Below are 21,556 nucleotides of genomic sequence, written 5' to 3' on the forward strand. Positions count from 1 at the left end.
TGAATCTGGAGGAGCTGATACTGCTACTTCTACGAAAATGACTGATGGCTTTTTGCCACTGGTTTTTGAATAGGCAGCTAAAGTTTGACTTAAATAAGAAGAAGCCAAGAGCCCACAACATCTGTCTTTGTAAAAGAGATAAAAGGCAAATTTGCATTATGTGCTGGGAAATCTGTGAGTGATAACCATGGACAGGCAATAAAGTGACTTGGTGCAGGTTGATATTTATAGATACTGCTGTTTTTAGGAATTGTATCTTTATGGAACAGAGATTAAACATACTCTATCCTTATTTGTGTATGTTTTAGATCTACATCCCTCTTTCCTCTAGCAGCTTAAAATGGTGCATATTGTATCTTTTCCTGCAATTTTAACTCCACTATGTAAATTGACAGACTCATAGACACTTGAGTCTGCTGGGTTACTGTATATATACATCTATATTCAGCTTTCATTCCATAATTTGCTTTAAATATTGGTGGGTTAGATATTTTGATAACAGATGAAGTTTGGTTTAAGAACGTAGTTCCTTTATATTTGGTATCCTTATACTGTTATGCTGTCTTTCTTGATTCCTAGGACCTCAATATGGCACTTTGGAAAAAGCCTGGCATGCATTTCTGACTGCTGCAGACAAACTTAGCGAGATCCACCTAGAAATACGGAATCTTCTAGCTGGTGAAGACTCAGAGAAGATCAAGGCTTGGCAGAAGGAAGTCTATCATAAGCAGTTGATTGGTGGCTTTAGAGAGACAAAAGAAGTTGAGGATGGATTTCGCAAGGCCCAGAAGCCCTGGGTGAAAAAGTTGAAAGAGGTGAGTTGGATGTGCAACCTGAAGATGGGTGGAGAGAAAATCAGGAGATTTACCACCCTTAGAATCCTGAGAAATATAAGTTGTTGATTCGGTCCACTGTAAATGTTTGGCTGCATGTTGCTGGGTCCAATTCAGTTAACGAGTAGCAGACGTCAGTGCAATATTTGGTGGAAAACAGCATGTAAAATGCACAGATTAGGGAAAAGTGTCCCACGAACAATAATACAAACTCCCTTGTCCTTTTAAAAAGAATGTCACGTAATACTGCATAAATTTGACAGGACAGATGTTTGATACACACCACTGTGTACATTCCTACTGGGGCATTGCTAAAATGAAATCTGGTTTTGAAATTGGCTAAATGGATACATCTGTTTTTGGCCCTGTGGGAAAAGAAAAAAAATTAAATGGCAGTTAATGTTTTCTGCCGCTTGTTGAATAATGCAATTTGTCACTGTGTCCTGAAACCAACTCTGCTGAAATGCTTGATGTAATATTTAATGTATCTGTGGGAAGGTGGAAACTTCAAAAAAGAATTACCATGTTGCTCGAAAAGAGGAGAAAACTGCGCAGACACGAGAGAATCATGCCAAAGCAGATACTTCCACATCCCAAGAGCAGCTGCGCAAACTGCAAGACCGAGTGGAGAAATGTTCACAAGAAGTAGAGAAGGTAAGGTTGTACTTAGTTGAGAAAGTCTTTAAATCCAAAATTGGGAGTATGGATTCTGCATAGCTGATGGAATTCCATGTCTGGAGAGAGAGTAGCCCACCCCTATGATCTTCAAGTTTTTGATTCTTTTGGGGGGGAGGGGTGTTTCTATTGTTGGCCAGGGGAAAATATCTAAAGATTAAAGAGAAATAGTTGAAGGTTCAGTTGTGAAGAGTATCTGGATTAGCCCCTAAAGTAAATGGAAGATTAGGATTGCTCTTTTGTATAAAGCAAAGCCAGAAAACACTATGTTCTTCAAATTATAAAACTGCCAGAGAAAAATTATAAAGCTGTGAGAAAAAGTTAAAATGCTAAATGGTTCAATCTGAGTCTTTGATATTTCTTCCTAGAACACAAAAGAACAATCAGTTCTGCTTTTGTTTAGTCAGATTCCTAAAGTTTTATTACAGTAGGAAACTTTCCAGTTCTTTTGCTTGCATTTTGTAAGCAAATTATAATAAGCCCTGGTGGCGCAGTGGTTAGAATGCAGTATTGCAGGCAAACTCTACTCGCAGCCTGGAGTTTGATCCTAATGAGGCTTAAGGTTGATTCAGCCTTCCCTCCTTCTGAGGTTGGTAAAAATTAGGACCAGATTATTGGGGGCAATGTGCTGACTTTGAAAATTTCCCAGAGAGTGCTGTAAAGTAGGGGTCTCCAACCTTGGCAACTTTAAGACTTGTGGACTTCAACTCCCAGAATTCTGGGAGTTGAAGTCCACAAGTCTTAAAGTTGCCAAGGTTGGAGACCCCTGCTGTAAAGCACTATGGGCAGTATATAACTGCTATTGCTCTTTCTATTTTGTTGGGTTCCCTCTAGAGCAAAGATCATTATGAGAAGATGCTGGAGGAGCTGAACCGCTACAATCCTCGCTACATGGAGGACATGGAGCAGGTGTTTGAGGGCTGCCAGGAAGCAGAGTGCAAACGCCTGTGTTTTTTCAAAGAGATGTTTTTGGATATGCACAACCATCTGAACTTGTCTGTCAATGACAGGTGAGAAATTGAAGGCACACACAGTGAGTCCTTCTATGCCCTTGATAACACTCTGATTTTGGAGGAAGATCATTCTTAAAAGGTCATATTTCTCTACACTAGCAACCGTTATTCCAATTTTTTTTGTAACCTCTTTTTCCTCACACCGAACGCTACTATAAAAAAATGTGTGATTGATGTCTGTCTCTTCTAATTGCAGGTTCCATGCACTTTATCGAGATTTGCATCAGGGAATAATGGCAGCAGATGATCAAGAGGATCTGAAGTGGTGGCGCAGTACCCATGGACCAGGCATGGCAATGCACTGGCCTCAGTTTGAGGTAGAACTATCATTGTCTAAGAGGAAGTTATCACAAAGCTTGTCCTTGATTAATTTCAGTCCCACTTTTATCATCCTACTGAAATTGAGGTCCAGTAATGCTGTGAAAGGGACGCAGTGGCTCAGTTGCTAAGACGCTGAGCTTGTCGATCAGAAAGTCTGCAGTTCAGCGGTTCGAATCCCTAGCACCACGTAACAGAGTGAGCTCCCATTACTTGTCCCAGCTTCTGCCAACCTACTAGTTCGAAAGCACGTAAAAAAAATGCAAGTAGAAAAATAGGGACCATTTTGGTGGGAAGGTAACAGCTCTTCATGTGCCTTCGGCATTTAGTCATGCCGGCATATGACCACGGAAACATCTTTGGACAGCGCTAGCTCCTTGGCTTAGAAACAGAGATGAGCACCACCCCTAGAGTCAGAAATGACTAGCATGCATGTGCGGGGGAACCTTTACCTTTACCTTTAATGCTGTGAAAAACCTTTTAAAGAATAAACCTTTTAAAGAATGAAATGTTTAGAGCAGTAGAAGCAGACAGAACCTAGTCTTGTCAGCTAGAAATGCCAGAGATTGAATGTGAGGCATTTTCATTCAAGGCAGATGCTTCTGAATAAGCAGCAAACTCTCCCCGTCCCCATAAAACATAGCTCTTAATTTGAAGTTCCCTCTCCCCATAGAATGATGTGGATATGAAGCTACTACATTCTAAGTTTATTCCAAAGGGAGGAAAAAGAGACTTGTTATACACAAAAGTCAGCATGCCATGCCTTCTTTGACAGATCTCTCTTTTGGGGATGGGGGACAGGCAAGAGGGCCAAGAAGCTATGAATTGGGAAAATACTGTAGTCAAATAATGTTAAATATTCAGAAAGCATTCAAGGACTACTCTTCCCCACTGCCAGGAATGGTCTTTGGAAACACAGCGGGCAATCGTCAAGAAGGAGAAGGGTGGCAAAAGTGGTGAAGATGTCACTCTGACCAGCATTGTGCCTGCAGGAGATGGTGTGAAAGAGACCCCTCCATCAACCAAACAGAGGTAACAATTGCAGTTGTTGCATCCAGCTCTTGAGCAGGGAACTCAATATCATTTATTTTTCAGAAGCAGAGATGTGTAAAAATGCACCCAGCATTTTTAACAGCTTATATTTTGTTAATCCTTTTTCATTGAATCCATATTTTCCAAGGCCATTTCCTCAACAATGTTGCAGTAAATTCTTATTCCAGCATATTAATATGGAACCTTTTACTCATAAGAATTACCAGCAATGAAAGGTGGTGGGTTTCAGTCCAGCAGGATTATTAGCAATGGTTGAACTAATAGACAGAAGGGTAAATTTGCATGGAATGCCTTTGTCTTGCTTGATGAGTTGAAAGAATGAAAATCTCTTAAGCTGATCTCGGTGAATGAAGATTCCAGCAGAATTTTTATTCCACCTATTGCTGAATCTAAGGAAGAAGAATTTCTCCAACTGCACATCAGTAGCACTGGATTCCTAGATTGTTCTTTTCTTGGAACAGTTCATTATATATAGAGAAGACAACCAAACAATACCTACAGTATTAGACTTGCACTGAAGTTGATAGGTAATAGAGATTATAGATTCACAGTTGAATTCTGTACATCCAAAATCTGATCAAAGAATACACCAAGCACACTACTGGTACATATTTACAAAACTGAGTGTTGGTACAATTTTACATACTGGAGGAGTCCTTAGAAAAGATTGTGTAGTGTCTGGTACTCCTATACCAAAGTCTCCTTTCTTAAGTGCATGTTCCTGGAAGAAGGGGATTATGGCATGGTCTTATCTCTTTTCCAGTTTAAAGGGCTTGTTTGCAAATCCACAGGTTTTCACATCGGGAGGAACAAAACAGCCACTTCTATGACAACCTGAGAGCTTCAGCCTGTATGAAGTTAGTATGAAACTAAGACTTTTGAGGATCCCTGTCTCACTTTTTTTTCCTGCTGTAGCTTTGTAGTTAAGGTTGAGCATGATGCACACTCTTCTTTCTTGCAAATGAGGAAGTCCACCATCTCAACAATTATGTGGTTGCCCTCCAGTTAAAGCCAGATGCGTAGGCATTACAATGCTTACTAAAAATTCTGGGAGGTATATTCCCAATAAATGAGGGGAATGTCCGAAAAGGAAAGTGTGACACTATAATTTTCAAAATTTGGTCATGGTTAGTTGAAAGGAGCTGTTGCTGATGATCTGCCATTCTCTTCTCTACTTTAGTAACTTCCATGGTATCTCTGCCTTTCGTCTTGTGGTATCTGCCTCTTTATTCTCATTCTAGAACACTGCATGATCTGGGGAGAGGTACTTTTAAAAAGTGAATTTTAAATTGCCTTGTTGTTTCCTACTCATTTTACCTTCTCTCCCTTTCTTTGCACAGTGGAGGGAAAGAAGAAATCTCAGAGTGGTCAGATGAGGACACTCCCAAGAAGTGCCTGGAAGTCAATGGGCATGAGGAAGATATAAAGGTACCAGGTGTGCGAGTGCGAGCACTGTATGATTACGCAGGACAAGAGGCTGATGAACTGAGCTTTAAAGCAGGTACAAATGCATTAACCTTCTAACATGCTTTCCATTGTGTTTGGGGCTGCTGGATGACAGTTCACAGCAAGGAAAATCTAGATGGCCCCAAGACTCTTGTAATTGGACACAGGGGAGGGGGTGGATTGAACCATAGGAGTTTGCTTAGAAATTGGGGAGGAAGGACATTCAAATTAAAACAGTTTACATTGCTAGAAAAGATAGATGATAAACAATTTAAATAAATGTCATTTTCAGGTTCTCTCAAAAGACAGAAGCTTGTTTTAAAGACATCTTAAACAATTAAAGGAGAATATTTGTAGCTCAGGGTTGAAATGAAGGGTCCTTGGTGCTCTCTGAACTTGCTTGTTTTCTTGCAGATGTTTCATTGCCCTAATGAAGTAGCACTGATGATGTTACCTACGTAGGGTAATGAAACATCTGTAAGAAAACAAGCAAGCTCAGAGAACACCAAGGGGCAGGGGTGAAATGCTCCAGGTTTGGACCGGATCCCCGGTTTGGTAGCGATGGAGGTGGGTGGTTCGGAGAACCGGTAGCAAAAATCCCTGCCTTCCCCCCATGCCCAGCTGAGCTGCACGATCATCAGAGGCTTTTTTTCTTTTAAATCGCTCTGACGATCCCAGCTGAATTGCCTGATCGTCAGAGGGTTTTAAAAACCCTCTGACAATCAGGCAACTCAGCTGGGATCGTCAGAGCCTTTTGAAAGCATTTTTTTACAACCTCTCTGCCGAAGAGGTTGTAGAAAAAATGATTTTAAAAGTTTTTTTAAAAAAAATTGGCCACACCCACTCAGTCACATTATTCCCCCCCACCAAGCCACGCCCACAGAACCGGTAGTAACAAATTTTAGATTTCACCACTGACCAAGGGTCCCTCATCTTAAACAATTATTGTTATTCCTGAGGCATCCTATATATGGCTGGGCCATGTCAGTCCTTTCAGTATTGATGTTAAATGACCTGTGTTTCTGTGTTGTGAGCTCATAGCAGGAAAAATAGAAATAAAGAAATAAAAGCTCAGGTCTGTTGCCCACATGAATAATTGGACACAAGCATCTTTGAACAGCAGCTGGCAATGCCTGGAAATGAGTAGTCATTGATATAACTGCACTTTATAGGACTATGTGCCTCACCCAAAGCAGAGACAGCCACTGTTGCTCCCAGGGACAAGATAAGCTAAATGTTATCCCACTTCTGCTTCTGTGCATTCCTGAGCGGTTATGAGTAATGCAATGGAAAGGTTATAGTACCAGTCCTAAGGGCCACAGCCTTGCCATATTGTTGAAGTCAAAAGTCTGTATGCTTAATCAGTTCCCTGTGGGTTTGATGATAAATTCCCATCCAGAAATAAGTGTCAACCTTTTTCTATGAGGGCAGACTGAAGAGTCTCTCCACTGGGGCCATCTGGACGTTAGAAATATTGTATTTCTGCTTTATTTGAAGTTTTATTTTGCTGTTATGTGCTTTTCTCCTTCTTTTTATATTAACTTTTTTTTCCAAGCTGAAAACTGGAACTGCCTGAATCCTATATGTGAACTGCTCATTTGTTGCAATACTAATTTATTTTGGTTTGATGTGTCTGTGATAACATGATATGATATATATTCTTTGTAGCACGAGGCTGTTATAAGAAACTGAGTCCAGCCTTTTTTAGCCATCACTTCAGCACTCCAAATTCTGCCTATATAACTTCAATGTTCTGTTTTACATCCCTTTTCTACAGTGGGGAAAGAAAGAAAGGAAGCAGTGAGTTTCTTAAAAGTTCCTTCAGAACTTAGTCGGCAATATACTTGCAAACCACAGTAACAATTCACCAATTTGTATTTGCTCTACAGCATTCATGTCGTGTTTCCAAGTATTTACAGCAAAGAGACAGAGTTGGAAGCTTCCCAGAATCACTTGGGAGGCAATTTATAAATTTAATAATTTAAACTGGTCCCCCCTGAATTCCAAACTCTAGCATCACTTATCTTTGGTCATATTGCCTGGGATCTTAAGTTATGAAAAATCTGGAGGGTGACAAACTCCTCATTTTAGTTTATGGGAATGGGATTTTTCTCTTTGGTACATTAGAGGCATATTTTCCCATAGAAATGCTACTGCTGATGATACCCACAATCATCTCCCAGTATTAGTTCAATATAAATGCATCATATATGAAGGAGAAAAACCCTATTGTCAGTTTTATTGCATGCATTTCATTAAACTTAATGTGAAGCTGACACTTCTTAAATGCAAATTGAAAAGTTAATAGTGCTTTTTTAAACACGGGTTACAGTTTTTTAAATTGTTTTCAAGCTCAATAATTGAATCACCTTTTTTTTGACATTTGTATATTTTTAGTAAACCAGATATGCCCTATATAGGAACGTTCTAAGTGTTAAAGATCTTTTTGAGGTACTGTTCTATAAAATGACTTTTTCCCCAGTAGGCTTTTAAATATTACAACTGTATGTGGAACAGAAGCTAACACTGATCCCAGATTCTTACCTGAAAATAAAACACATCAGTTCACATTTCAAATGACTTCAAATCACCATCATCATCTTTTAACGATCCCATAATCCCTTGCAGGGTGGAGTCTGGGCAACTGAATGGAGCTAGCAGAGTGTTTTAATGGCCGGATGCTCTTCCTGTCACCAACTTCAAATGACTTCAAATAATAGTGCTTAATGTTCTGGCCTGATCCCACTTGCCCTGTTCATCATATATACCAAACCTGGTCTTGAGAGTGAATAAGCACAATATACAAATTGCAAAATTGAATTAAATGACTTTGTCAATTAACTTTATGGGGATAAGATTTGATCAATAAATAAATCCATTCTTGTTTAAAATTCACCTCATGCCCAGCCAGTCAGCAAACTCCATATTTCATTCATACTTCTTACCTCCTTCCAACATCCACCATTGAAACAAAACCTCAGAGATTCTGCAAAATCAGGGCCTCTTTGTAGGCTTCTTGATTTTAACCGGATGTATAAATGAACTTGGGGAAAGAAGGGAAGAAGAGATGGTGGCTAGGAAACGATCAGACAAGAGAGGCAGGAGCCCACAGTCACTTCATGGCCAGAGAAAGAAACTTAGGAACAACCTTTCCTAACAGATCAAGTAGTTAAAAGCAGAGGTGAGAGGTTTGTACCTTCAGACTTTCAAGGTTCTGTTAATTAGCCTTACAACAAAGTAGAATTCATTCATCTTGTCATGTTTCCTGTCTGGTTTACCTGGCAGGAGAGACACTTGCCTCTGCCACATAGTGGGAAGGGGAGTAGAAAATAGGCAAAATTAGGTAAGGTTCCTGAATCTATCCATGATGATGGGCTCTCTTAAAGAAGTACCATGTTTCCCCAAAAATAAGACCAGGTCTTATTTTCTTTTAGGCTTCAGAATAACCACTTGGGGTTATTTTCGAGGAGGTTTTCTTTTCTTTTCTTTTCTTTCTTTCTTTCTTTCTTTCTTTCTTTCTTTCTTTCTTTCTTTCTTTCTTTCTTTCTTTTTTTTTTTTTGAGGTGCAGGAGGCAGCGAGCGGGATCACCTCATGGCTGCTGGACCCATTAACTACGGCCCATGGATCAGCTGTCCACTGAGGCCCCGGAGTTGTGTCTCTCTGGGTGCCTGGAGATATATCCAGCGCACTCTTGCTAGCCCCAGCCCTGCCCACGGTGCCAGGCAACGTTGCAGCCAAGTGCTCCTCTGTTCCGCAGCTCACCTTGTGGCTATGGAGCAGGCGGCGAGTACAGTTTGTGCTCTGCCAGGCCTGGAGCGCCGGTGTTGCTTAAGCTGCTGCTACGATGAGGCAGAAAGCCATGTGGCCCGTCGGAATCGGCTCCCCCCTGCCCTTACCCTGCTGCTGCTGGAGAAAAGGACAGGCAGTTGTGGAAGATTGTGGGAAGCGCATGCTTACGATAGAAGGAAAGCCCAGCCTGTCCCTTTCAAGCGATCAAATGTCTGTGTGTGTGTGTGAGAGAGAAAGAGATAGAGAAAGAGAAACAATGGAGAGGAGTACTAAAAATTGCAGGCAATGCTATTTGAAAGGGTTTCCTCTGCACCATTTCTCTTCTCCGCTCCTGCCTGCCTGTCCACCGGACCTGGGCCTGCTGGGCACCATCTGCCCCAAACCAAGCGGTGGGGAGGCTGTGGGACAGTGCCCTTCTAGCACTCACCACCCTGGCAAAGGTAAAGCTGAAGCAGGCGGGGGCCACATGGGGCTCCTCTGATGGTCTCCCCACCCCTGCCCAGCTAGGGGGCGGCCCATACATGAGGTGTAAGTACGGGTTGAGTTTGGCATTTCCCCTTCCTGCCTTTTGCGAACTTTTGGCTGCACGCAACGGAAGCAGAAGCAATAGAAGTCTTTCTTCCTCTCCCCCAAATTCTTCCAGAAATGAGTCTTTGTGAGACTCGTCGTGCCACTGCAGCCTCTTGGAGCAGGACCCTGCAAGGCTTGTTGTGCCATTGCATGCACGAACTGCAGCACCGCCGCAAGGTTCAACATACCGGTGCAACCACGAGCTGCACCGGTATGATGAAGCTCGCGGCGGTGCTGCCATTCACACACACAATGGCACGACAAGCCTTGCAAGGTCCTGCTCCAAGAGGCTGTGGCAGCACAATGAGCCTCACAAAGACTCATTTCTGGAAGAATTTGGGGGAGAGAAAGAAAAACTTCTGCTTCTGCTGCTTTCGTTGCGTGCAGCCAAAAGTTTGCAGAAGGCAGGAAGGAGAAATGTCAAACTCAACCCGTACTCACATCTTGTGTATGGGCCACCCTCAAGTGGGATGGGGGATGGGGAAGCCATCAGAGGAGCCCCTTGCAGCCCCCCCCGCTTCAGCTTCACCTTTGCCAGGGCAGCAGGCGCTAGAAGGGCACTGTCCCGAAGCCTCCCCGCTACTTTGTTTGGGGTGGATGGTGTCTGGCAGGCCCAGGTGCAGGGAGCGGGCAGGTAGGTGGAGCGGAGAAAAGAAATAGCACAGAGGAAACTCTTTCAAACAGCATTGCCTGCAATTTTTGTTACTCCCCTCCATTGTTTCTTTCTCTCTCTCTCTCTCTCTCTCTCTCTCACACACACACACACACACACACACACACACACAGACATTTGATCACTTGAAAGGGACAGGCTGGGCTTTCCTTCTATCGTAAGCATGCGCTTCCCACAATCTTCCACAACTACCTGTCTTTTTCTCAAGCAGCAGCAGGGTAGAGGCGGGGGGGGGGAAGAGCCGATTCCGACGGGCCACATGGCTTTCTGCCTCATCGTAGCAGCAGCCTAAGCAACATGGGAGCTCCAGGCCTGGCGGAGCACAAACCGTGTTTGCGGCATGCTCCATAGCCACAAGTGAGCTGCAGAACAGAGGGGCCCTCGGCTGCAAGGTTGCCTGGCGCCATGGGCAGGGCTGGGGCTAGCAAGAGTATGCTTGAAATATCTCCAGGCACCGGAGGGACACAACTCCCAGCACTCGCTGGATGAGCTGATCCGCAGGCCTCGGTTAAGGGGCCCAGCAGCCATGAGGTGACTGGGGAAGGGAAAAGCTGCTTACTGTGCTGGCCATGTCCACCCCCTTCACTAGGGCTTAATTTTGCTGTAGGGCATATAAGGCCCACCCCAAAAAAATCAGGCTAGGACTTATTTTCGGGGTAGGTCTTTTTCCATGGAAAACGATAATAGTAGTAAAGTAGTAGTAGTAGTAAATGGTAGTTAGTAATTCAAAAAGTGACAGCTACTTTTGTGCTGGCTAGGAAAACAAAAATGGCAGAACATTAAAGTCCTGGCCATCCCACATTGGATAGTATAAGGGCTAAAACCTGAACTAAGCAATATGGAGAGAGGATGGCTAAGTTGTTTATGTGAAAAAAATCAAGCAAGTGCTGGCATATTTGGAGACAGATTTACTTGGGGAAAATGTGGGCATTTGGCAGAATCAAAGCCCTGAAAGATCAAGGGTCACCTACTTATGTTTTCTTTATTTTCCGCTCAAGGTCCTTTTCCTTTGGACTCTTGACAGAATTGGATACATAATTCTTGCAGCAGCATCTGTTACACCACCTATTGCATCTTCATTTCCCTCCCCCCCCCTTGACTTCTTTGGGGCTTCCTGCATGCATGCAGTTAGGCTGAGGGTCTAACTGCTCACATACACTCCTATGCATGTGACTATCAGAGCAACTGAAAAGAGGTCTCTGTTTAATGCTGATGTTTTGCCTTTCTGCAGGAGAAGAGCTTATGAAAATCAGTGAAGAGGATGAACAGGGATGGTGCAAAGGCCGGCTTCAGACTGGTCAGGTTGGACTGTATCCTGCTAACTATGTAGAAAAGGTCATTTTGTGATTGCTTCTCCCTTCCCATCACCGCAACCACCTGACAAAGTGTATTGTGTGATGAGTTTTTGCTGAGGTCCCAAATCACGGGCTTCCAACCTGCATACAAAAGAAACAAATGAAATAATCTGGACCTTTCCGGGGATATTCTTTTCTTGTAACCAGTGCTTCATTTTAAAACATCTAGAAATATGCTGATTTTTTTTTTCTAATAAAGAAATGTAACATTTTCTGAATCTCCTGTGTACTGCAGAAGAATGGAAAGGAAAGGATTCTGTAAAGAGGCAAAATATCTATTTGGGGTTGGGTGGAGTAGAAAATTCCACATAATCACAGTCAATTCAACATTGTCTTCCTAGCTATTGCTTTAAAAGCAAATTTGGAAGAATAATTTAAAATTACTACTCCTGGATCAAAATTATAGAGCCATCTTAACTGAATGCCCTTCATTACTGGCACAAGTTAGCACAAGCCATGCAAGCTATTATACTTCCCACACCCAATATTAGGAAGTTAAATTTTGACCTAGTGTCATAGTTGAGGGATAAGTTATTCAAGCATAATTATGTACTGTAAGATAGTGAATTCATTTTAAGCATTTTTTTCTGAATTATTTAAATAATAATTGCTTTTAAATGTAAACACTGGATCAAATAATACAGTATTTGCCTTAATGATTTCAAATATAATTTAAAATATGTAACCTTCTTTACATCCCTAATGAAATGCAGCAAATGATTTGAATATATTCATATTCAAACTTGACAATTTAGAAACATTTAAGTGAAACCAAATGAGCAAGCTCTGGTTGGATTATTTTTATATCAGGGATGCAAAACCCCAGATGATAATAAAGACAAACACAAAACCCTCAAGTCACTAATTCTATCTACTGTCTGGATTTTTGTATCACAGACGTGGTTAGTCCTATTATTAAGGAATAATTCAGCTTTTCAGCAAAACCTTAATTCTAATATTCCAATTCAGTTTGACATTCTGACTTTGAAATGAGACAGCTTGTCATGGCCAATTCACCACAGCTAACCCAATGCAATGATCTCGCGGTGGCCATCTTGCTGCTGCCAATTCACCGTGGCCAACTTTCTGTGGGACACTTTCTGTAGAACAATTCTATGTGGGATAAATCAATGCGATAAATATTATCTGCTGCTGTTTCTTTGACATTTCCATTTCCAGAAATGGAAATAATGTAGAAGCAGTGGCATATAACATTTATCGCGTGGATTGTCCTGGCAGCAAGTTGGCTGTGGCGAGATCGCTGAGTTGGCCATGGTGAGTTGGCCATGGCGAGATAGGAGCAGTGAGTTAGCCACAGTAAGTTGTCGTAGACACTTCTGGCTTTGCCCTGTTTGACATTCTGACCCACCCTTCCTTCCTTTCATCCCTCCCTCCCTCCTCCCCTAATCCAGCTCCATTCTAAGTTGTTTACTAAGAGATTGAGTGGGAAAATTCATGTAGGATAAGAATAAGAATAAGCAACACAAACATGCTTATTAGGGAGCAATTAGCTTTACTTTGAGTATTGATATGGATATTCTTCAATTAAGGCAACTTGATTAGCTAGATCATTGAAGAAACACAGATCACTTACGTCAGTTGGACATGTGGCTGTCCCCAGCTGGATGAAAGCATTTGTGAATGTTGGGGCAGTTTTTGTACCTGACGGGGGGAAATGTTCAGTTGTGCTGACTGCAATGAAGCTATGGCACTCCGGAGCACGTACCAATTTAAAGTCTGGAACTCAACCCCTTCATACAGACTCAGATAATATTTCACTGATACTAGTTGCCAGCAAACTGCTTCAGCTTGAGACCGCTGCAGTCTTGCCCAAAGTTGTCCAGACCGCTTGCTATAGTCTATGCCTGCTCTGCTGACACATTAAATTACATCACTGAAATTTTGCCACACGTGCAAGTCTGCCAAAATCCTAAAAGCACAGCTGTTGGAACAAATAATCTTGCATTCCTGTCTTGTTTGCTGACCTGTCTCAAGGCTTCCATACTTGGTGCTGGACTTTGCTTCCCCACAATCAACACCAATGTTAGATGATCTGTGCTCTAATTTGGGCTGCTGCCTCAGCTTTGTTACTGCAAGGTTGGCGTAGGGCGGGTAAAGAAGAAAAATCTTGCAAATCTTTTTAAAACTAGTCTCCCCAAAGGTTCACCAAACTCCATTGTAGAATTGTGTAGAACCACACAGTGTCTCTCATTAAGATTTCTGTGTAATTCAGATTTTGCTCAGTGTTGCCAAAAAATAAATTCCCTGATCTGTGCTTTGATAGGAACTAAATATTTATATCAGGAATATCACTATTCCTGCTAGCAGTTATACTGCATAAATATGATTTCAATGATTTCCTTATATGTAAAATGTGTTTGTTGTTTACCAAAATTCCGGGTGCCCATGGGGAAGCTGCCACGCTTCAATAAATAGAAGCATATTTTCTGGAGCTGCTGGACAAGCTACAAGGATCAAGTTTCATTTCTGACTTGAGGGGAAGCTTGTTCCATATTTCTGAACAATCATTGACATCCTTCCTTCTGGGTCATTGATTCCAGGCTGATAAATAGCAGTGCTTCAGTAAAACATGCCTTAATAGAATTTTGACTCCAAAAAACAAAATTATAAAAAAACCCTGACATAAACTCAAAGGTCATCTCACAAAATCCAAAGGTCACTTTCCTCTTCATTAAAGATCAGGAGGCCTGACCAAATGCTTCCGGCAAGGTTTCACTTTGAACCCTGTGATCAGGATGGGCTGTTCGCTTTTTCATTCTTAAATAATCAGCCATTTTAAACTCTCAAGCTGTCATTTCCAAGCTAAACCTGCAAAAGTTCACAATAATATGATACAAAGAGGCTACTAAGGGAAGAAAATGCTTGCCTAGTGACCATATAGTAGTCTCTGACTGAATGACAGAAACTTTAAGCTGTAAGCCTTGTAATAACATTCTTCAAATACCAAACATAGCATTTTGTTTGAAGGATTGGTTTTAGAAAGGCTCTTCATAGTTTCAGCTTTGATCGCCATGTCTTTTTTTTAAAATCACCAGGCTACCTCAGAATTCCCTATGTATTATATGCTTTCTAATTCTATCCTATCTCCTTCAGAGGGCCTTGTACCATTTCATGAGCCCAAGTAGATCCTTGGGCCAACTGCTGCTGCTGCTGTTGACAACTTCTCTGCTCTGTTTATTGTTCATCTCTTTCACAGAGCTACACTCATGAATCAAAGGCATAGTCCGTGCTTCTTGCTGTACCTTGAAACCACAGCTCTAAGTAGGTTTGCACAAGTTGCTGCAGCAGAATGATATAATGGTTGGAAACCAGAGAACTGCTTACAAAGGGATGATTGTTCAGGGATGAGAAAAGATTAGGTTCCTTCACTCACATATTCCAATATAGCCAACTCTTGTGCTAAGCAGTCAGATGGGATGGAGCAGGGGTGCTATTCAGCAGGTTCTGGAGAACCGGTTGCAGAAATTTTGAGTAGTTCGGAGAACCGGCAAATACCACCTCTGGCTGGCCCTAGAGTGGGGTGGGAATGGAGATTTTGCAATATCCTTCCCGCAGGAGTGGTGAGGGAATGAGGATTTTGCAGTATCCTTCCCCTGGAATGGGGTGGGAATGGAGATTTTGCAGTGTCCTTCCCCTGCCACGCCCACCAAGCCATGCCCACCACGCCCACAGAACTGGTAGTAAAAAAAAATTAAATTCCACCACTGGACTGGAGCCTTGGAAGAACTAGGGAGACAGGCCAGTTACTTGCTTGGGTCTGTGAATCACTCTCTATACAGACTTTGATGGGAGGTGGTCATTTCCCCGGCTCTTCAACATATCAATGCACTGCCTACAAGCAGTTCTTTACAAGGGCTCAAGAGTGCAGCACAACACTTACACAGGGCAGGACTGATAGCAGTTTTCTCAGAACTGCACAAGCAATAGAAGTAGCTATATCCTTCTCAGGTTCTGCCTGAAAGGCTGAGGATAACATGACACTGTCCATCTTTTGGAGAAGCTTTGAACCCCAGGGCAACTGCCATATTTACCCAGAGGCTAGAAGGCTTGCAACTGTAAACTACTTTGTCTGTATAAAGATATGTCTAGTAGGTTGGGTGGGTCAAGGCTCAGACTGGAAACAGCTCTGTTCAAGATAAGCTTATATGCACTTTGGATTTTCCCCTAGGGTGGTAATCTCTTTGTGGCTACATGCCTGCCTTATGGCCCCCCTACACCACTCCAAGGGATCCAGAATTCAACAATCAGGGAGCAGATAAGCAATGGGTTTGTCTTTGGAGATTTTGCAGTATCCTTCCCCTGCCACGCCCATCAAGCCACACCCACCAAGCCATATCACGCCCACCATGCCCACAGAACCGGTAGTAAAAAAATTTGGATTTCACCACTGTAGATACTAGTATTGAAGTCACATAGACTCATGATGTGGATAACTCTTAAATTTACTTTATGACTAATCTATTTATAGTAGCTCAGGAGTTCATCAATTGAATGAGGAAAACCACCTAAGATGAGTAGCACCTATGATGCAGGAGACAAACCATCTGAATATCAAAAATCAAAGCCCACTGTTTCACCTTACAAAAAAATAGGAATTTCCCCCCAACATGATTCCAGATGAACATCAGTAATCACTGTTGATAAACTAAGCTCTTTATAACAAAAATAGCAGAAATGGATAGTTTAACACTGAAGATTAAAGAAAAAGAAGACACACAATACTTCCAAATTTGGGACTTGTTTTATCAGAGGAGGATTATTTTTGAAGTTCGGCCTTTTGATTTTGAAACAATCAACAAGTTCCTGATGCTCCCCGATACTCAAAAGAGAGATTATGTTTTCTTATTTGGGATCTGAATGGGATATCATGTCTGAATACAGAGGTCAAGCATTCTTCTGAGACAAAAGCTTGCAAAGAGAATTCAAGAGTTCCTCTTCTGCTGTCTTAGCATTAAAACACCACAATGGTTTTCAAGCCTTTTCCCACAGTGCTTGGAGGGAAAGGGGAAAAAAAGTGTAAGAATTACACACATGTGCAAGATAGTTGGCTCTGGCAGTTGGAAAGTTTTCCTCATGAAGTCGGAGGCCTTGGCTGAGAACAAATGCAGTGAGACTGCAAAGTTGTGGGAGGCAGCCGGCTAGTTATAGCTGTGGGTCTCCTCACACTGCAAACTGAACTGCAGATCTGTCGAAAAGAAGTGCTGGATTTAAAGATTAATTCTGAAGCAAGAACAAAGGGGGAGAGAAATTGACCAACCAACTGCATTGATTTTGTAAGTGATGTTCTTAGATTTGCATATCTTTTTTTCTTTTAAGAATTTTAAGAATTCAGGTGACTCCAAAAATGGGAGGGTAGAAAGAAAACGCTAAGGAGATTCTGATCTGCACAAAAACAGCAACAACCTTAGATGGTAGTGCAGCCAGGATCTCTGATGGTTCTCTGTTAAGGTGGATGTTTTGTAACTGGAAACACCCATCATGGCAATCGCTCTGTGAGTGTGCCTATACTAAATTCTCCCACATCCGAACAGTCCAGAAAGAAAGAGAGTGCTGTGCTAAGCCATCACATGGTTTCTGTTTACTTGAGTGTCATATGTGAACCCAGCTTTTATGGTCTGCAAATTTGGTTAATGGCTCTGCATGCTGGATGAACCCAATCTTGTGACTGCTCACGACAGCAAATTATTGTTCAGTTTGACATGTTAACTTATCAGGGCCTCTCTTCTGGGACTATGTCAGCTGAAGAATAGAAAACAAAATAACATAGAAAATATTTTTCTTAATGTTCAAATGAAAAATAAATATATCTATTCAAATGCCAGAAGCATCCAATTAGGTGCGTGATTTGCCTTGATCTCTTTATTCCAAACATGACAGCAACCTTCCACATTGTTAAATTATGAGCTAATTTGGCAAGGTGCCAACGATTCATAGTATACTGTATCATATTTAAATATATTAATAAAGAGATCTTTGGTAATTATTGCATTTATTTTTCAATGTTTATTGCTTTTATATTTTTGTTTATACTTGTACTATATACTTGTAAGCCACCATAAAATTATTGTTAGGTTAAAAAAGGCTATAAAGTTTGTAATAAATAGAGGTAATTATCATTTAGCAACTGTCTGCAAATATAATATAGTATTTTTAAAGTAATAAAAATCATTTTCTGCCAATGTGCACATTTACAACAAAAGCCTTCAGTGTGAAACTGATTACAGTCTAGTCAGTTTCAGGCAGCAGCTGCTAACCTGGAGAAGGGTTCTAATCAACTAATTAGGAAAACAGCTGAGCTTGTTAATTTGCAGTTAGCACTTTTTACAGACACATTGCCTAATCAGTAAGACGTCTATGGAGATTCTTAGTCATCCAGGTTATGCTTTTTCAAAAGGCAACTGGACTTTTCTTTGTTTTGCTTGAAGTTGTTTCACTTCTCATCCAAGAAAAAGGCATGGGAAAAAAAATAGGTCAAGAACACAGCACTGCATGGGGGAACTCTACTTGAATGAAACAGCAGTAGCTAGAGATCTTTGCAGCATCTCTCTTGCTCAGTCACATATTCACTTATGCAACTGTTTCACTTAATGACTGGGCTATAGGAACTAATTGCAGTTAGTAAATTAGAACTCTATAAATGGTTTGTGAATGAGATTCCAGAGGATTGTTTCCATTTTACTGTCTGATATTCACAGAGAATTGAGTCTGTAGCAGTCTGTCCTAATTGACTGCTTAAGTGCCATCAAGTTGTAGTACTAATTGCATACAGTCGATAGATTATCTCCAAGATGATCTCTCCCCCAACCTGATCCTTCAGGTCTTCCAATGATGCATCTCTCGCCAGTCCATCCACCTTGCTGTTGGTCATCCTCTTCTCTTTCCTCCCACATTTCCGAGCACTTATTCACAACACAAGACATTCCTTCAATATCACTCTTCAAATTAATTCCTTTCCCCCTCACAACTGTTGGTTTAAATTCTTACCACACTTAGTAATGGACTCCACCCTGAGAATTTCCTCACACACTCATAGGCTTCAGAGAAAAGACCACATGACCATTTTTTCTTCTTATTTCCCTTTTATTGCTGAAGACCATCATTCCAAGGTAGAAAGCAAATAACTGCTATGTGGAATCTGTCTTAATGGAAGGCATAGGGAGAAAGGCCAGGAAGCAAGAAGCAGTCTGAAGGTCCTAAATCTTTTAGGGCAGAGCAGATTGCCAAGCCATATTGGAAAATGAAAAGGTCCAAACATTAAAGTAAGCTTCCCTTTGCTGTACAATAACACAGATTTCTAGGGAAAGGTCACGAACAGGAAGCTGACCTTGTCATGTGCAAGGAAGACAAGAATTGCTAATGTCAACAATTCTTATGCTATATAAATGGAGGCAGCCACTTCTATTGAATTAACACAAAAACAATAAAAATCATTAGAGTAAGCATGAATTTCAGTCCAAAAGCGAGTACTGGGGAAGAATATCTTTCCAGCTTGTTTTGAAAGAAAAATGAACCCTTAAATCCAGTTTCTTATATCATTTTGAATCATGATCTTTATAATCCAGGATATTTTGTCACATTGGATTTTTTGCACTGCCATAGTATAAAGTTATGCAACAGCAATGGGGACAGTGGTGGAATTCTACCAGTTTGGACCAGTTAAGGCAAACCGTTAGCTCCGACTTTCAGCTGTGAGCGAACCGGTTCGCTCCTATTTTGAAGTGGGCCCACCCACCTGCCCCTGCGTTATACTCACCTATATTTCCGTTTCCAAAGCCCAGCTGATCGGTGCGGCACCTCAACTGTTTTCCTTGCCTGCAGCAATGCGGAAGGTGAGTTTTCTTCAAACTGCATACACATGTGCTTAGCAAACCGGTTGTTAAACCAGTAGGATCCTACCCCTGAATGGGGATGATTTTTGAGGGGCAGTATTTCTATTATTTTGAGACTAGAGGCAAAATATAGCACCTAGGACGTCTGCATGGATGTCTGTATATAAAACTATAGACAAAAGAATGTAAGCCATCTAGCGATGGAGAAAATACTGTATTTGTAAGAAAACCTAGAACTCATCTCTGTGAAAAAAAAGTATTTGCCTCTTAGTCAGGATATAACATGTGCCTTGTGATAACTATTTACTTATTGCTTGTGGTTGTTATATCACCTTTATTACTTTATAATTAACTCAAGATGGTGAGCATACATAATCTTCCTTTCTTCCTCCTATTTTCCCCACGACAGTCCTGTGAGGTAGGTTGGGCTAAGAGAGAGAGAGTAACTGGCTCAAAATCATCCAAACTGCTTTCATGGCTAAGGTGGGACTAGAACTCATAATCTCCTGGTTTCTGGGCCAGTACCTGCACCACTCTACTAAACTGACTGTCAAAACTATTCAAATATATTTGTGCCTTCTCATCAACAATCTTAAATTGGGTTCACATACTGCAGTGATAAAATTCTTTAATCTGTTAATTGATAACTACAATTGGCTAGGCTCACATTATATGATTTAGAAATCTTGTAAGATTTCAATAACTTTAAAATGAACTTCAGATAGTACGCACATGGCAACCTCAATTGGGATTGGCTACTCCAGGGGTGTCAAACTTGCACTGTCACAGTGCCATCATGTGACATATTGTGACTTTTTCCCCCTTTGCTAAACCGGGCATGGGTGTGGCCAGCATGTGATGCATCTTGCATCTGGCCCGTGGGCCGCAAATTTGACAGCCCTGGGCTACTCCATCACTAAGCACTGAAGTTGCTAAGTGGAAAATCATGGGACCATCATGGATTTAGGAGGTCACTTCCCATTCGGTTGTTAAGCACCAGTCATTAAGCGAAAACATCACATGATTGCAACTTTTTACTTCTGTGCTCTCCTTGTTGCAAATCATTTAGGAAGCATGTGAATGGTGATTATGTGACCCCAGGACTCTGCAACAGCAATAAATGGAAGGATTAGTCACAAAGCTGTTTTTCATACTGTTGTAGTATTGAACAATTGCTAAATGAGGCTCTTGGTAAGCAAGGACTATGGTACCAGTATTTTATGAAATATTGTTACACATTTTATAATATATAAAACAAATGTTATTAAATATATATATATATATATATATATATATATATATATATATATATATATATATATATATATATATACACATACATACATACATACATACATACATACATACATACATATATATATATATATATATGTAGGTCTTTGGTTATTCGGGTCTTCTCCCACGTAAAATTGGAAGTGTCTTGGCGACGTTTCGACGAAGTCTCATTCGTCATCTTCAGGCTGGTGTTCTCGGCTTCGTGCTTCCAGTTGCTCTTTTATATATATATAAAAGAATTCTGTGAGTACCATTTTTCAGATGGCATCTTTAGATGTGGTGTTACAGTTTTAATGGTTAAGCTATAAACCATAGCCATGATTGTATAGCCTAAAATGGCTAGGTTCATTCACTGTAATTTTTTTTTTTTACTTTAAAACTAGCAAACCACTAATCTGGTTTACTGATTATATGTGAACTCAACCCAGGGGTGGTATTCACTTACCTTCGCTACCGGTTTGCAAATGCGAATGCGCGCCACCTCAGCGCGTGCACAGAGCATCAAAAACGGGACGTGATGACATTTGGGCAGGTAGGTGGAGCTTCCCGCAGCCGCCGCTACTGGTTTGCCCGAACTGGATAGAACCAGTTGAATACCACCACTGCCTCAACCTAAATAGATCAAAAACTGATCCTGAATACAAGCTGATAAATCTCAAGAGGAAAACATAATGTGCAAATCTA

The 21,556-nt window shown here is 41.2% G+C and overlaps 1 protein-coding gene and 1 pseudogene across 10 annotated transcripts in view; one reads left to right on the forward strand and one right to left on the reverse strand.

The window, feature by feature from the left end:
• Positions 1 to 11,938, forward strand: part of PACSIN3 (protein kinase C and casein kinase substrate in neurons 3) — a 39,570-nt gene extending 27,632 nt beyond the window's left edge. For 4 of the 9 annotated variants that reach the window (XM_034417532.3, XM_034417529.3, XM_060687571.2 and 1 more), the window contains exons 4-11: positions 580 to 815; positions 1,332 to 1,487; positions 2,343 to 2,518; positions 2,718 to 2,838; positions 3,738 to 3,871; positions 4,684 to 4,749; positions 5,233 to 5,393; positions 11,603 to 11,938. In XM_034417532.3, the coding sequence (XP_034273423.1) occupies positions 580 to 815; positions 1,332 to 1,487; positions 2,343 to 2,518; positions 2,718 to 2,838; positions 3,738 to 3,871; positions 4,684 to 4,749; positions 5,233 to 5,393; positions 11,603 to 11,718 (1,166 nt within the window). In that variant the 3' untranslated portion in view covers positions 11,719 to 11,938. The remainder of the gene's footprint in view (positions 1 to 579; positions 816 to 1,331; positions 1,488 to 2,342; positions 2,519 to 2,717; positions 2,839 to 3,737; positions 3,872 to 4,683; positions 4,750 to 5,232; positions 5,394 to 11,602) is intronic. The other 5 variants (XM_087883091.1, XM_060687573.2, XM_087883084.1 and 2 more) reach the window with 3 other exon arrangements.
• Positions 11,939 to 14,836: 2,898 nt separating this feature from the next.
• Positions 14,837 to 17,729, reverse strand: LOC148116454 (uncharacterized; annotated as a pseudogene). Its single transcript, XR_015731245.1, has 2 exons — positions 15,450 to 17,729; positions 14,837 to 15,004 (listed from the first exon to the last, which is right to left on the reverse strand). The product of XR_015731245.1 is annotated as an uncharacterized LOC148116454 (transcript).
• Between the last annotated feature and the right edge of the window lie 3,827 nt (positions 17,730 to 21,556).

Source organism: Pantherophis guttatus, chromosome 1 (assembly GCF_059756535.1).
Source record: "Pantherophis guttatus breed Tessera chromosome 1, ASM5975653v1, whole genome shotgun sequence".
NCBI lineage: Eukaryota > Metazoa > Chordata > Lepidosauria > Squamata > Colubridae > Pantherophis > Pantherophis guttatus.